The 15,442-nt window shown below is 60.8% G+C and overlaps 1 protein-coding gene across 2 annotated transcripts; it reads left to right on the forward strand.

The window, feature by feature from the left end:
• Nucleotides 1-1,661: 1,661 nt before the first annotated feature.
• HRAS (HRas proto-oncogene, GTPase) lies at nt 1,662-4,845 on the forward strand. Of its 2 annotated transcripts, XM_036281090.1 has the most exons (6): nt 1,662-1,707; nt 2,859-3,020; nt 3,201-3,379; nt 3,484-3,643; nt 3,726-3,807; nt 4,261-4,333. In XM_036281090.1, exons 2-5 carry the CDS (start codon nt 2,910-2,912, stop codon nt 3,786-3,788), a joined length of 513 nt encoding a protein of 170 aa, XP_036136983.1. In that variant the 5' UTR covers nt 1,662-1,707; nt 2,859-2,909; the 3' UTR covers nt 3,789-3,807; nt 4,261-4,333. The 2 variants fall into 2 exon arrangements, with proteins under 2 accessions (XP_036136983.1, XP_036136982.1); XM_036281089.1 differs by lacking the exon at nt 3,726-3,807 and having other exon boundaries at nt 4,261-4,845.
• The last annotated feature ends 10,597 nt before the right edge of the window (nt 4,846-15,442 follow it).

Below are 15,442 nucleotides of genomic sequence, written 5' to 3' on the forward strand. Positions count from 1 at the left end.
TGAGGCGCCCTTGAGAATGGTCCTGAGGGCGGGATTTACCTCCAGGACAAAAGGAAGCGCTGTGGGGCTGTGGGAAGGGACCGCCCCCTCCCCACAAGGGACAAGAAGACCTGAATTGCCTGGAGGGAAGGCCAGATCTTCGCCCACAAGGGACGCACCACCGGCTTTCACTTATCCGCCCTTAAGACGCGCATCAGGCTCGATCCAGGATCCGGGATCTGTCAGCCGCGGCACAGTGCGCGGGAGCCCCCGCCTGACGCCACCGCACCTGGGGTCCACGCCGTGGGGGAGCGCGGGGCGGCCCCCCAGGGTCAAGGCCTGCAGGGGGTGAGCTCAGGGGAGGGGGCCGGTGGCGCGGGAGCCGGGTGCAGTTGAGCCTGAAAAGTGTACTGCACAATCCTGCTTTGTGAATATGGTGAACAGAGAGGGTGTCTAGGCGTTACTTTGAAATAAAAATGTTGGCAACATGTCTTTTTGAGAGTCCTGGAAGGAACCAGTTTGTACACTTTTGTGCTTTGGCTGGGGGGAGACTTCGTTCACACCCCTATGGCAACTTTCGGATTGGATTTGTGGGGCACCGTTTGTTCACTGGGCCACACGGTGAGCTTCTGGGGTGCTGGACTTCTGGGTTTGGGGGGGCTGGGCAGGCCAGCAGACTGTAGGGCCTGCCCAAGTTGGGGGAGGTTGGTGGGTAGGGGGTGCGGGAATGCGCGCTACGTGAGAAGCAAGATCCCCGTGAGTACCGGGCCGACTCGCTCCTTCGCGGGCTCAGACCCGGCGCTCCTGCACTGCCTGCGCCTGGGTGCACGGCCGTGTCCCATCTAAGGTCCGCGCCGAAACTGCCAAGCGTCCTAGGAGGGGGTAGGCGGCCGTCCCCGAGCCACCTGCGGGAAAGGGGGTGCAGGACAGCCGAGCCCCCCGCCACTGAGGGTCTCAGGCTCCTGGCGCGGCCCGGGTCGGCTTCCAGCACCCGACCCTCGCTCTGGCTGCCCCTCCACCTTCTCCAGCCAGAATCCTGGGGGGCGCCCACGGTGCTGACCCTGCGGGCTCCGCCCTTCCTGAGCACTGTTTTCCACTCGGGGCCCCTCGGTGGACTGCACAGCGCGGGGAAGACCTCGGAGGGCGCGGCGCGGAGCTCCCGTGGCCGCTCAGGGGCCTCGAGCGGGGCCCCGGCGACCCCACCCCAGACCACACCCGGCCACCGCCTCGCCTCCCCGCACAGTCTCTAACTCTCCGGGAGTCCGCCCTGTTCCCGGGGGTCCGGGTCTTCCCTGGAGAAGCTGTCGCCCCGGAACCCTCGGCCCAGCGCGACGCCCTCCTCCCGCGCCAGCGGCAACAGCCCCCTGTCCAGGCCGCGGCCCACGAGGGCCAACCAACCCGGCACCGCCCTCCGCGCCTTCCGCTCCCGGAAGCCCCGCCCGCCGCGGCCCCTGAGGGGCGGGCCTCTAGGCCAACCGGAGCGGGGCTGGGCGGGGCTGGAGGCGGGCTCCTGAGATCACGACCAATGACCTGCCGCGCCGGGCTAATGGACGGGCGCGGGGCGGCGCGTGCGCGGGCCCGGGAGAGTGTCCGCCGCCCGCGCTCGCGTCCGCCGTCCGCAGCTGGAGCCGCACCCGCCGCGGACGGAGCCCATGCGCCGGAGGAGTCGCGCTCCCCGGTCCCCGCCCCCGCCCGCTCCGGCCCCGGGGGCAGTCGCGCCAGTGAGCGGTGAGTACGGCGGGGGGCGCCTCGGCGGGCGGGGGCGCCGGAGTCGGGCGGTAGGGCCGAGCGGCCCGGGGCGGGGAGCTGCCGTCCTCGCAGGGCGCGCGGGGGCGCAGGTGAGCCGCGGGCGGGGCGCTGCGGCTGGGGCCGGGGGCTGCGGGCGCCGGGCGCTGGGTGTGCCGCGCCCTGGTCAGCTCCGGGCTCCGTGTCCCGGGCTCCGTCCTCCTGGGGGCCCGCGGGGCCCTCAGTGGTGTGGTGCCCCCTGCGCCGAGGCCCGCCTGTGGCCGCGCTCCAGGCGGGGTCTCCCACCGCCACAGCCCAAGGATCCTGCCGAAGAGCTCGGGCGCAGCGGGTCAGTCCGAGGGCTGGCAAGTCCACTGTCCCCACAAGGGCACCACCTCATTCAGCATCGGGAATTGGAGACACCCTAGCTGGGGCCTTGTCCTCAGGCCCTTTTTCATTCCCACCTGTCTCTCTGCTCCCACATCTCCTTTGGTCTTTTCTTGTTGGTTAACCTGTGCTTCCCCGGAACCCTTGCCCCACCCGGCTTCCTTACCTGCCTTGTTTTCTCCAAAGTTCCCGTTGCGAAGGACACCGCCTGTTCCCCCTTTTTCTGTGTGGGTCTCCTCTGAGCTGAGCCCACCAGGGCGGGGGGCTGGGCTCTTTCTCTGCTGTCACTGGCCTGGAACAGCTCCTGGCATGTAGTAGGCGCTCAGTAGTACTTGTCGAATGCACCCACATGCCCAGTGGGGCCCAGAACCGGTTGCGGGTTGGCACTGGCCTGCCTGGGCACGTTGCTGTGCGTTCCACCGTGGCAGGACCTGTTCTTGTAGGGAGAGGGCACTGTAACCTCAGCCCCAGGCACCTCCAGTTGCGGCTTTCTGCCTACCCAGCAAGTTCTAATTCGGGTGCGTGGTAGGGAGATGCTCTCAGCTGTCAGCCCTGCCTTTGGGGGGCCAGCTTCCTGCCTCTTTCACAGTTAGACTAAGTGCAGCTGGAGGCGGCACCCCTCTCCCACTCCTGAGCTGGAGGTGCCACAGGTGGGGGCGGTGGGCCAGCATTCTAGGGGCCACCCCTGTTAGCTAGGTGTTGGGGCCCAGAGCTCAACAGGTCTGCCTTGTGGGGCCTGGGCATGGCTGATGGCACTTCCCCTACAGGTGGGACAGGAGACCACCACAGTGCCTCGTGCTGCAGCCCCGTGCGGAGCGATGACGGAGTATAAGCTGGTGGTGGTGGGTGCTGGAGGTGTGGGGAAGAGCGCCCTGACTATCCAGCTCATCCAGAACCACTTTGTGGACGAGTATGACCCCACCATCGAGGTGAGCAGGCTGGCTCCTCACCCCAACCCCACAGCCTCAGGTGGCTTGTTCTCTGCTTGCTCTGCAGGAGGGGTCCCCTTGACGGAGGACCTGGGGAGCACAGGAGGTGCGGGGAGGGGTTGGTGGTGCCGACGCCCCGTTCCCAGAGGTTGGGGGTCTCTGAGCAGTGTCCTCCCACAGGATTCCTACCGGAAGCAAGTGGTCATTGACGGGGAGACATGTCTGCTGGACATCTTGGACACAGCAGGCCAGGAGGAGTACAGCGCCATGCGGGACCAGTACATGCGCACTGGGGAGGGCTTTCTCTGTGTGTTCGCCATCAACAACACCAAGTCTTTTGAGGACATTCACCAGTACCGGTGAGCTACCCACCACTCCTGGAGGCCTCCCCGTTTTCACTTGGTGTGCCTGGATGCAGCCATGCCTGCAGCCTGCCAGCCAGCTTACACCTTCCTCCTTGCAGGGAGCAGATCAAGCGGGTGAAGGACTCGGATGACGTACCCATGGTGCTGGTAGGGAACAAGTGTGACCTGGCTGCACGCACTGTGGAGTCTCGGCAGGCGCAGGACCTTGCCCGCAGCTATGGCATCCCTTACATTGAGACTTCGGCCAAGACGCGTCAGGTGAGCCAGCTCCCCGCCCACAGCTAGCCAGGGCCCCACCCCGCCAGGGATCCTTGCTCATTGCCCCTCTCCCTCAACACAGGGCAGCCGCTCTGGCTCTGGCTCCAGCTCCGGGACCCTCTGGGACCCTCCGGGAACCCCGTGACCCAGCGGCCCCTCTCGCTGTAAGTCTCCCGGGACGGCAGGGCAGCGAGGGAGGCCAGGGCCGGGGTCAGGACTGGAACAGCTCTTGGGGAAGGTGGAGTTGGAGGTCCCTGGAGAGAGCTGTCTTGAGCCAGGCCGGAGCGGTGACCCTAGGGCCCCAACCCCTCTGCCCCCAGAGTGCCCTGATCCCTTAGCAGACTGTTGGGGACAAGGGCAGTAGCTCAGAGCTGACATAGGATGGGTCAAGCTTGGAGCCAGTCCTAGGGCTGCTCTCCCCTGTGGGGAGCTGGTGTCTGATGGGGGGGCCCCTGGGGCAGCAAGAGGAGTAGGGCACGGCTCCTTGTTTGGGGGTGCAGGTGGAGAAGGGGCTGGGATTCTGCTGGAGCTCAAGTCAGGGGTCCCTAGGTCTCCAGGTCTCCTCCCCTGCTGGGCCTTCAGGCCGAGGCCCCCTCTGAGCAGCCCCTTCTCCCCAGGGCGTGGAGGACGCGTTTTACACACTGGTGCGCGAGATCCGGCAGCACAAGGTGCGCAAGCTGAGCCCGCCGGACGAGGGCGGCCCGGGCTGCATGAGCTGCAAGTGCCTGCTCTCCTGACGCCCCTGCGGGCCCTGCGTGCCCGCCCTGCACAGGCGCAGCCCTGGAGGTGCCGGACGCTGGGAGGAGGGGAAGGAAGGAAGGAAGTGCCGCCAGAGCCCAGCCAGCCCAGGGTCGGTGGACAGAGCGATCGTGGGCCTCCCAGGACGCTTTGCACAGACTGTCATGAACCGAGGCCACTGGCCCGCCTGCCAAGCCTCTTCGCAGCCCCGTCCCGGCCCACTGGGTGCAGGTTCAATTGCAGTAAATTATTTGATGGTCTTGATCCTGGCGTGTGGCTGAGGCTGGGCAGCTGTGATGTGTGCGGCCTCTCGTGTGGGGGGACCTCGGCGTCTTCCCGCCAGCGGTCCCTCTGCTGCTCCGGGCTCCTCGTGCTGCAAGCACAGGCTGGTCACACGGTTTAAGGTTTTGACAAAACGCTTCATGGAACCTGAACTAGCGAAGTGCGGGGAGCTGAGAGCAAGGGCCCTGGAAGGGGGCGCCTTGTTAGGGAATGCTGAAACCAGATGGGGCTGGTGTCCATCACCTCGGAGCCCCCTCCCCCCCTCCCGCAGGTGGGTTCCCAGGTCCTGAGCTTTGGGACCCTGAAAGACAGTTGCCCTGCCCCGTCCGTGCCAGGTGGCAGTCAGGGCCTAAGTCTAGTCAACCCTCCTGCCCTCTCTGTGACAGTGGGTCTGGATGCCTGCCCACCCCCCCCCCCACACACACACTGGGGTGGCTCTTTGCTCCCAGGACCACTGGGCTCATTCAGGCTGGGGTCAGGCTCAGGGCGCCCCTGCCCTCCAAGGCATGCTGCTGGCGGGCCGAGGTCTCGGCCACCAGGCTTTGTTACCCTCATCTCTGGAGACCCCCAAGTCTGTAGCTTCTCTGTGGCAGGGATGTTTGAGGCCTCGGGGCAGGAGGAGTGTCTTGCGCCCCAAGGCTTGGTCTTCATGGGGCTGGGCGGGACAGTCGCTGGGCCCAGGGTGGCCCCAGTGAGTGTTGAAGGGACCCAGTATAGCGGCTCGTCGTGGGCCACCTGCCCGCAGTCTGGGCTCACTGGGAGGGAATGCCGTCACCGGCTACAGCCAGTCCCCAGAGCTGGCTTACTGCTGGGGACAGGCAGGCCAGACACAGCCTCTGGTGCCCCCGCAAAGGCCACTTCTCAGCCTTGGGGACAGCTGGGCACTCAGGCTGGGTGGGAGGGCCGGCCCGTCCGCTGGGGAGCGTCTGGGTGCTGGAGCTGCTCGCTCCAGGGCAGGGGTACCGTGGGGACTCCAGGTCCTGCTGGGACAAGCAGGCTGGGTGAGCTGCTGCTCCCGGCCACATGGCCCATGCCGGGTGTGCCCTGTGATGTCCTCATGGCTCCCTGTGTGGCTGTCCTGGCCTGACACGGAATAACCCTCCAGGCTGCTGGCCCCATGGTCTGCCGCATCCGCCCTGATGCCAAGCCCCAGCTGGTCTTCCGAATCTCAGAGCAGGAGAGATGGGCGGGGACCTGGGGGCTCTCCCCACTATTTATTTCCCGAAGAGGGTGGATCAGGAGGGGACCCTGTGCTTGGGCCCACCTGGGAGAGGGAAGGTCACCAGCCTTCGGAGCTCTGCCGTCGAGGCCTGAAGGTGCTGGAGCGGTGTGGCCTGCTGGGGCCGGGACAGGGACTCCTGCCACCCTCCCAGGGGCAGCATCAGGAGGCCCAGGTGTGGGCACGTGTGTCAGGCTAATAGAGCCCCCACCTGTCACCCAAGGCGCCTTGAGTGGGCTGCTGATGTGTGCACACCTGGGGCCCTGCCTGTGCCCCGCAGTGCCATGGGCAGTGCCATCGACGGGGAGGCTGGCAGAGGGCTCAGCCCATTCCTGCCGCCTCAGTGGAGGGCACTTCCCCGGCTCAGTCGGCCCTCTCTGTGGCCCGGGCACTCAGCCCTGCACACGTGGGTCACGTCTGTGCACCTGGAGGACGGTGTTCGCCGTGGCACAAGCATGTGCTTGTTCTCCAGGGTGTAGGTACCCCACAGCTGCAGGGTGAGCAAGAAGGGGTCTGGGGACAGCAGGTGTGGGAGGGGCAGCCTGAGCTGGGTCCCCTGTGCCGCTGGTCCAGGTAGTCCCCCAGGGGGACTCCGAATTCGTCTGGTGGGCCTTGTGGGTGGGGCCTTGGCTTGTGGACGAAGTCCCCCCCATCCCAAGGCCATCGGCTCTAAGGGCTAGGTCAGCCAGGCTGATAACCTGGGGGGCAACAGGATGTGCCCTGCTCAGCGGGAACACACCCCGGAGGAACCAGACACTGCAGAGTGGGCCAAGGGCTTGTCCACACCCCTGGCTGACCAGCCGAGAGGGGCATGTCCCTGGGGCTCCCGGTGCCTCACTTGGGGAGGCCCTGGGTGTTCTGGATGACTCCTGGCCCTGAGCCTCAGCTCAGACACCCCTGGGGTAGGGCTGGCTTTGTGAGGGGTGGAGTGAGGTGGGCTGGGTTGGGGCCCCAGGGAGAGGGAGCGTCCGGGGGATGGTCCCCCTGGGCAGACTCACACTTCTGGGTGTGTGTTCTGGTCCTGACGAGGGCACAGGGTGCTCGGCCTGCCTCGTGCTCAGCCCTGGTGCCACCCTGGTGCCGCCCTGGGTCAGGCTGGTGGGCATGGTGCTCACCTAGTGCGTCCCCTTTGAGAGGGCTTTCCCTACAGTGAGGTCATGATGGGCCTGGGACCTCCACAGTTTGGGGAACCCAGAATGAAGAAGCTTGAAAAGCCCCCCACCCCCAACAAATCAGAGCCCGTTCCCAGTGAGACGAGTCAGGTGCCGGCAGGTGGTCCTTGCCGAACCCAAGGCCTTTGCCAACCGTGTGCCTGTGACTCCAGGGTCTAGGGGACACGCTCTCCCACCGAGGACTGGGGGGCCAGGGGCAGAAGACCCCCTGCACCGAGGCCCAGCATGGAGGGCATCCTGTGCTGAGGGTCAGGCAGATGTTCCGGCTGCAGCCACCCCCTTCCCCACAGGGGCCACAGTGAGGGCACGGGGGTGGGGAGTCCCAGCTCCGGGGGACCGACTGCGTGTCCTGGGTTCAGGAGTAAGGCTGGGGCACACACACGCTGCCATCTGGGTTTTGTCCAGCCATGGGCTCGAGCGTGGCTGGGCGGTGGCCAGGGGTGAGGCAGAGGATCAGTGGGATGTAGGGGCGTCTGGGTGGGGAGGGTGGAGGGCTGTGGCCACAGGAGCCAGAGAGCAGCTGGGAGGCAGCACCCTGCACTGCCGGGAGGGGGCTGCTGGGGCCGTGGGGGAGGCTCTCCTGCGGTGGGGGTCGGTTCTGACAGCAGCCGTGCTCACTGTGTGGCCTTCCTCTTACTGCCCTCCCCACCCGGGCGCAGCAGCAGGACGCCCACCCCCTGGCCCAGCCTGGCAGTAGCTCACCTGTAAGAGCAGGCACTGTTCGAGGGCACCCCTTCCCTGGCACCACGGCTCAGCTTTCCACAAGCTCCTGGACAGACCCCTGGTGACCCACGCGGCTGGGCCCAGGAAGGTGGTGAGCTCGGCCCTGCAGCCCTGCGCCCGGCACCCTGCGGAGCTTGTGGCAGCTCAGCCCCGCAGCCCTGTGCCCTGCAGGTGCCATCCCGGGGCTGTGCTGCAGGCACAAGGCCCCAAGATCTGGAGCCCTCACCCTGAGTGCCACCCGCAGGACACCCGAGTCCTCTCAGCTGCTGCTCCTTGAGGAGTGTTCCGGAAAGAGCACCGTGGGGCGCTGTCCTCCCGGTCAGGGCACCGTGGCGCTGTCTGCCACACTCCTGGGGGTTCAGGGGAATGGGACCCTCATCGCTGCCTGGTTCCTGAGTAGCGGTGGGGTCTGTCCTCCGACAGCTCCGGGCTCACCAGGCCCTGCGCGGCCCCCAGGCAAGGCGTGGAGCGGGGCCCCAGCCCTGCGACAGTGTGTGCTAGGGTCCTAACTGGTCTGTCCTGTGTGGTCACAGACCCTCCAGTTTAAGAGGCAAGGGCCCTCGGGACAGCGGGCTGTGGCGGGTACACCCGGCCCTGTGGATGGAACAGGCCAGCAGCACACGGAACGGGGCTTGCTGCCTGGGAGGGGATCACACTGAGTGTCATCTGTCTGACAGGCCCTGATGACGCCTAGTTCCTGTGCATCCTTAACCCTGAGCAGGAGACAGCCAGGACGCGGCAGCCCTGTAGCCCGCGGCGATCCGAGCCAGCCCCGGGAGCTGCTTGCCCTCTCCTGACTCAATGCAGCCACTGGGCACCTCGCACCTCTGCTCAGACTGCAGGTGGGCGTGTCTCAGGAGAGAAAGCGGGGTGCCCTAACGCACCAGCACCCCAATAACTGCAGTCTACGCAGAGTCACTGTCTTCCGAAAAAGTTTTTCACTTGTTTCTGAACTATAATTAAACTTCTGTATAAAAAAGATAAACATCAACAAAGTCTTCAGGGACCCCAGTGTTTAAAACTTTTGAGAGTAGCCTGGCAGGTGTGGTCCAGTGGATGGAACATCGTCCTATGGACTGAGAGGTCCTGGTTCAATTCCCGGTCAGGGCACATGCCTGGGTTAAGGGCTGGATCCCCAGCAGGGGGCGTGCAGGAGGCAGCTGATGGATGTTTCTCACATCCATGTTCCTCTCTCTCTCTAAAAAAATCAATAAAAACATTAAAAAAAAACTTTTGAGAGTAGTCTACAGTGAAATGCAAATATCTCAGGTGTGCAGTCTGGTGAGTTTTATTTGCACTGTTGTTAGTTTGCATACATTGAGGTCTTTGGCTTTCTACCCACCTTACAGCTACCAATGCCCCTTCGCCCTGAGGTGCCCCTTGGCGGCAACCACTGCTCGTTCCCCTACTCTCATCCCCGCCCCACCCTGGTCTGCCTGTTCCGCACTGTCCTGAGTGAGTCACGCAGGTCTGGCTGCCTCCACCGAGCGTGCAGCTCAGCTCCGCAACGAGCGGTCAACAGCTCACCCTCTTCATCACCAGCTGGGCTCCGCTTCTCTGATCGCCACACCCATCCATTCCGTTGAGTTCACCTTCAAGACCCTCAGGGTAGCCCCCCTGAGCGGTCAGAGAGCCAGCGCTCCATGCAGATTTTATGTGCAGGTTTTCAAATGAGCCTGGTAGCTCGGTGAGCACTTTGGGTTGCTCGGTGACAAGCCGCCAAACTGTCCTCCTCAGTGGCTGCAGCCATCCCAGCCCAGTGGGGACAGCCCCCGTGGCCCCTCACTACCGGCACCCGGCTGCCTGGGCTCTGGATGCGGTCGTCCTGATAGACATGGAGTGGGGTCTTGTTCGGTGCTGAGTGCGTCTCTGGGCCAGCTGGCTACGTGGGGTCACACTATACACATGCGTATGGGCGTGTGTATGGACACCTTTGTCGACTTGTCTGTTCAGAACATGGGCCCATTTTTAATCTGGTGATTTTATTTTATTTATTTATTTATTTATTGAGTTTTCTTCTTTTTTTAGAGAGGGAGGGAGGGAGAGGAACATCGATGTGAGAGAGAAACTGATTGGTTGCCTCTGGTGTGCGCCCCAACCAGGAACAAAACCCACAGCCTTTTGGTGTACGAGACGATGCTCCCGGCAACTGAGCCACCCGGCCAGGGTGTTCTCTTACTGAGTTTTAACAACATTTTGTTCCAGTTCTGTGAGTCCTGCATTAGATGTAGGATTTGCAAATATTTCCCCCTACCCTGTAGCTTTCCTTTCCTTTTTTTTTTTTTAAAAAAAAGAAACTAATGTATATTTAAATTGGTTTTAGAGAGAGAGGAAGGGGCAGGGAGAGAGAAACATCAATTTGTCATTACATTTGTTCATGCACTTACTGGTTGTCTCGTGGTGCCGGACCAGGGACTGAATCTGCAGCGGTGGTGCACCGACACCCGGACCAACGAGCCGCCGCAGGGCATGTCGCACAGGCTGTGCCAGTGAAGTGCTTCCCTCAGGGTCCCGCCCAGCGTTCTCTCAGACACACCTTCTCTCGCTGGGACCACCTCCTCCGCAGCTCCCATGGCCCTCCCTTCGGGGCCCCTACCCTGTAAAGAAGCTGGACGTGTGACCTGGGGTCACAGATCGCGGCGTGGACTCACGCACGCCTTCACGTGTCCAATAGGCAGCTCTCCTGGACAGAAGCGGTCTGGGCCCAAGCTGAAAGGCTTTGCCACCTGGCCCTTGTGTCCGGGTTTGCAGACAGGCACGGCCTGGGGGACAAGCACACCAGGCTCGTCCACACCCTGGCTTCTGTGTGCACTAGGCCACGGATGGTGGCTGCAGACGATGGGCATTTGGGGCCAAGGCTCCGAGGGCTGGTTGACAAGCACACATATGGCCATCTGGGATGGATGTTACTTGGGGAGGCCGGCTGGAAGGTACAGGGACCTCTCTGTATTATTTCTTACAGCTTCATGTGAACCTTCACATGATAAATAAAAACTGGGCTCCAGGTTTCTGTCTGTTATCCCGACCCCCAGAGATGCATCCTTGGTGGCCGGAGGAGCCTGGGTGGGCTGGCGCTCACAGTGCAGATGGTATGCATACTGCATGCTCCATGGGGGGACCACGAGAGCTGAGGTGCTCCTATTGGGTGGACACTCTGATTTCAGCCTCACCTCAGGGACCTCACAGAGCCCCCACCCTCTCCCTCCCATTCTGTCCACTGCCACAATACGAATTACCTTCCTGTCCAGATACTCAGAGGCAGTCTGTTGAGCCAGCTCATCTTCCCCCAAACTTGCTCCTTTGCCTGGTACCGCCACCAGAAGGCTCTGGGTTACTGTTGACGCCTCCTCCTCCCTCTGCCCCTCCCCCCTCCCACAGCACATTGTCAATGCGAGCTGCCTCTGTCACCTGGGCCCTCCCACCCGGAGCCGAGTTGGGGAGCTGTCATGGTCTCACCGACCTTCGCTGGAGCCGCACCCCCAGCACCTGCCACCGGAGGGCGGGACTGTGTGCACAGCACTGGCAGAGGCGGCTCAGGGCAGACCTGATTTCAGCTGGACAAGCAGATCAGTGTAAGTTTCTTACACGGTGTCATTAACAGCTCCAGCAAGTCCTGTTCCTGAACACAAACGTGATTCCCCTTTCTGGTCTCTTCCCCAGAGGGTGGGACGTGGGCAGACTTCACCTGGGCCCGGGCCCACTCTGAGTTGCTAAGTCCACGGCAGACACTGTGAGTCACATCTATTTCTTAGCAATATCTATTGCTGAGCTTCCAAAGGGCTTGGAGAGTAAACCCAAGCACAGGTTGTACTTCACAGTCTTGAAAAGAGGGAGGTGGTCCCATTTCTTAAGAACGAAAGAGCCGGGCACGGTAATAAGACAAAAGCCCACAGACCTAGTAGACCGCTGCTGAGACAGGAATGCTGAGGCTAAGACCCCGAAGAGGGCTAAGCCAGGGAGAGCCACCTGAAGCCCTGCTGACGCAGAGGACAGCAGCTGGGGGCTGAGCAAGGGATCGGAGCTCCACAGAGTCCCAGGGAGGCACGAACAGAGTGCATGTGAGGAGGACAGGCCCTGCACTCTCTCCAGGGCTGGGTCCTGGAAGAGCTGCACCCAGAGTGAGAGAGCAGGAAAGAGAGCAGCCCAAGAGGAGATGAAGCTGGACTTTGAGTGATCCCACTGGCTTGTCGGGGTTAAGGACCTGAGGCCTGCTGGTGTGCCCAGCCCGGAGATCTGTGCCGGAAAACAGCAGCATCCAGTGCACCGCCCAGGCCCCTCTGACTTCTCACACACAGACGTGCAGCTCACACGACGTGGCAAAGACCCAAAAGAGATGCAGACACTGGAGTTATCAGACAAGGGCTTTTTGTTTGTTTGTTTGTTTTTGTGGTATGTGCCCCTAGTGGGAACCGAACCCAGGACTCTCTGGTCCCCAGGCCGATGCTCTACCGCTGAGCCAAACTGGTTAGGGCCAGACAAGGGCTTTAAAATAATGATACTTACAATACCAAGGAGCCAAAAGACAATATTAACAAATCTGGGCAGAGGGAGACCAGGAAGCAAAACAATCAAATAAATGAAAATGATAAAAGACAAAAGTAGAACAACTTAAGGACTCAGTGGATGGGTCTGACAGCAGACCATACAGAGAGGAGGAATCTGTGGAGGAGTCGGCACATTAAAGAGGTTATGTAGAAGGGCCCTGGCCTATTTGGCTCAGCGGTTGGAGCGACGGCCGCGGTCCAGAGGGACCCGGGTTCAGTTCCTGCTATGGGCATGTACCTCAGTTGCAGTTTGTCCTCGGCCCTGGTTTGGGTCGTGTGGGTGGCAGCCAGTTGATGTGTCTCTCACGTTGATGTTTCTCTTTCTCTCCCTCCCACTCTATCTGGAGATAAATGCAAAAATGTCCTCGGGTGAGGGTAAAAAAAACTGTTATGTAGAATGGAACAGAACCCAGGGATATGACACCTAGCAGCGAACATGAGAGACACGGTCACAGTGAAGGTGGGGCCTACTGCTAGCTGGGGTTCTAGACGGAGAGCAGAGTGAGAAGGAGCAGCCAAACTATCTCAGGAAAGAAGAGCTCAGAGCCCCACCCGATCAAGGCAGCTGCTACACGTTCCAGAAGCACCATGGGCACCAGGAAGGGTAAACAAGGGAAGACACATCCAGGCACAGCACAGTCTGTCAACAGACAGACTGACAGACTTCGCGGGGGACACACTGCAGTCCTCCGGTGGATGCCTGAAGTCACAGAAGGCACTGAACCCTACGCAGACCACGCTTTTCCTATACATTCGTACCTGGGATAAAGTCAAATGTATAAACTAGACACAGTAGGAGACTAGTAACAGCAACTAACAGAACAACTATGACGACACACTGTACTGAAAGTTTATGTAAACACGGTCTCTTGCTTTGAGCATCTTGTACTGCACTCACTTGTTCACTTAAAGCAAGCACTTTACGGCTTCCCTCTGGCGCAGCTCGACCTCCAGCATTGCTGGTCTTGCACTTTGGACCACTGAGGTCCGATATGGGCTATGTAAATGCAGGCAATCCTGGGATGCCGATCTGGTAAACAAGACAGCCACTAAGGGGCTAATGGGTGGGGAGCACTTACAGATGGAGCAGGGCAGCAAGAGGCTTCACCCCACTATTTAGAACGGCATGCAATTTAGAACTCATCATGTGTTTATTTCTGGAACTGTCCATTTGATAGTTTTGGACCATGACTGACAGCAGCTAACTGAAAGCATGAAGTGACACAGTGCGTGTGTGGGGGGACTACTGTGCAGTAAGTACAGTGAAACTGCTGACTGAAAACACAGGGTGGGCAAAGGTAGGGGTGCAGTTATGAGCACACGGGACACAAGAGTTTATTCTTTTTTTTTCTTTAATGATTTTGAGAGAGAGAGAAAAGGAGAGATAGAAACACTGATGAAAGAGAACAGAGATTGGCCGCCTCCTGCATGCCCCCAACTGGGGATCTGGTCCACAACCTGGGCATGTGTCCTGACCGGGAATCCAACCAGCGACCTCTTGGAGCATGGGTCAATGCTCAACCACTGAGCCACATTGGCTGGGCAAGAGTTTATTCCTGTATTATTTAAACATTTTTACTTACTGATTTTAGAGACACAGGATGAGAGAGAGAGAGAAACATCACTTCTTCGTCATTCCCCTTATTTACAAATTCACTGGTTGATTCTTTTATTATTATTATTTTTTTTTATCCTCACCCGAGGATATTTTTCCATTTTTTGTACAGATAGAGTGGGAGGGAGAGAGAGGAAGGGAGAGAGAGAGAGAAACATCGACGTGAAGGGACACATCGAGTGGCTGCCACCCACACGACCAACCAGGGCCGGGGACAAACTGCAACCGAAGTACATGCCCTTAGCAGGAACCGAACCCGGGTCTCTCCGGACCGCAGGCCGACGCTGTAACCGCTGAGCCAAACTGGCCAGGGCCACTGGTTGATTCTTGCATGTGCCTTCACCAGGGTCAAACCCACAATCTTGGCCTATCGGGACCACGCTTTAACCAACTGAGTTACCTGGCCAGAACTTTCTATTGTTTTCCATACTAACAACTGTAAACCTACCTTTGCCCCACCCTGAACAGGGGGAACTTTTCAAGTACCCCGGAAGACATGCCATCTTCAAGGGAGCAACAACAGATAGACTGAGAGGAAGTATGGAAGCCAGAGACAGTGGATACCAGGTGGGTGGGGGTGGTGCAGGCAGGAGCAACTGCAAACGTCCAGTTCTGTACACTGTGACCGCATCCTTCAGACACAGGGGCACACAAAGAAGCTTCCAGAGAAACAAAACTGGCAGAACCCCTCACCCAAGAACTTACACCAAATGCAACACCGGAAGGTGTTCTCTAGGATTTCTGTCTGTTTGGCTCAATGTTTTTTTTTTTAATCCTCACCCAAGGCTATATTTTTTTCTATTTATCATCAGACAGAGTGGGAAGGAGGCAGAGAGAGAGAGAGAGATTGACGTGAGAGAGACACATCGACCGGTTGCCTCCCACAGGACCCGGCCAGGGCCAGGGAGGAATCACAACCAAGGTACCAGCCCTTGACCAGAATCAAACCCACAACTCACTGGTCCACCAGCCCACACTCTAACCTCTGAGCCAAACGGGCCGGGGCCATTCTGCTCAATGTTGAATCCTCAGCACCTACCAGAGAGTGGGGCAGAAAGCAACTACTCAGTATTTTTATTTCTTGTTAATCCTCACCTTGAGAATACCTTTTCCACTGATTTCTGGAATGGAGAGGTGGGAGGGAAAGGGGAGAGGGCAGGGGAGGAAAAAGGGGCCAGGTCACGACCGGGCCCAGGGACGCGAGCTCCAGGCCGCGTCCGCCCAGGTGCGGAGCGACGTCCGAGGCCCGCCCACGGCCCACGCAACCAGCCACCTCCCAGGTCCCAGCCCCGCCCCGGGAGCAGGGGGGACGGTGCGCCAGGACCACCGGCCCATCCCACGCGAGGCCCCGCCCCCGTCCTGGCCCCGCCCCAACGGACCGTGAGAGGCACAATCGCAGGCCCCGCCCCTTAACGTGACCACGCCCCAATGGACCACGCGAGGCACACTCGCAGGCCCCGCCCAGCAGCCCCGCCCCTCTATACGACCACGCCCCACGGAACCACG

Source organism: Molossus molossus, unplaced genomic scaffold (genome assembly GCF_014108415.1).
Source record: "Molossus molossus isolate mMolMol1 unplaced genomic scaffold, mMolMol1.p scaffold_m16_p_31, whole genome shotgun sequence".
NCBI classification, from domain to species: Eukaryota; Metazoa; Chordata; class Mammalia; order Chiroptera; family Molossidae; genus Molossus; species Molossus molossus.

What these genes read in the sequence shown, in the direction of transcription:
- HRAS (XM_036281089.1), top strand. Translation starts at nt 2,910, where the DNA reads ATGACGGAGTATAAGCTGGTGGTGGTGGGTGCTGGAGGTGTGGGGAAG. An exon ending in AGTATGACCCCACCATCGAG is followed by an intron (nt 3,021 to 3,200) that starts GTGAGCAGGCTG and finishes GTCCTCCCACAG; the next exon opens with GATTCCTACCGGAAGCAAGT. An exon ending in GAGGACATTCACCAGTACCG is followed by an intron (nt 3,380 to 3,483) that starts GTGAGCTACCCA and finishes TCCTCCTTGCAG; the next exon opens with GGAGCAGATCAAGCGGGTGA.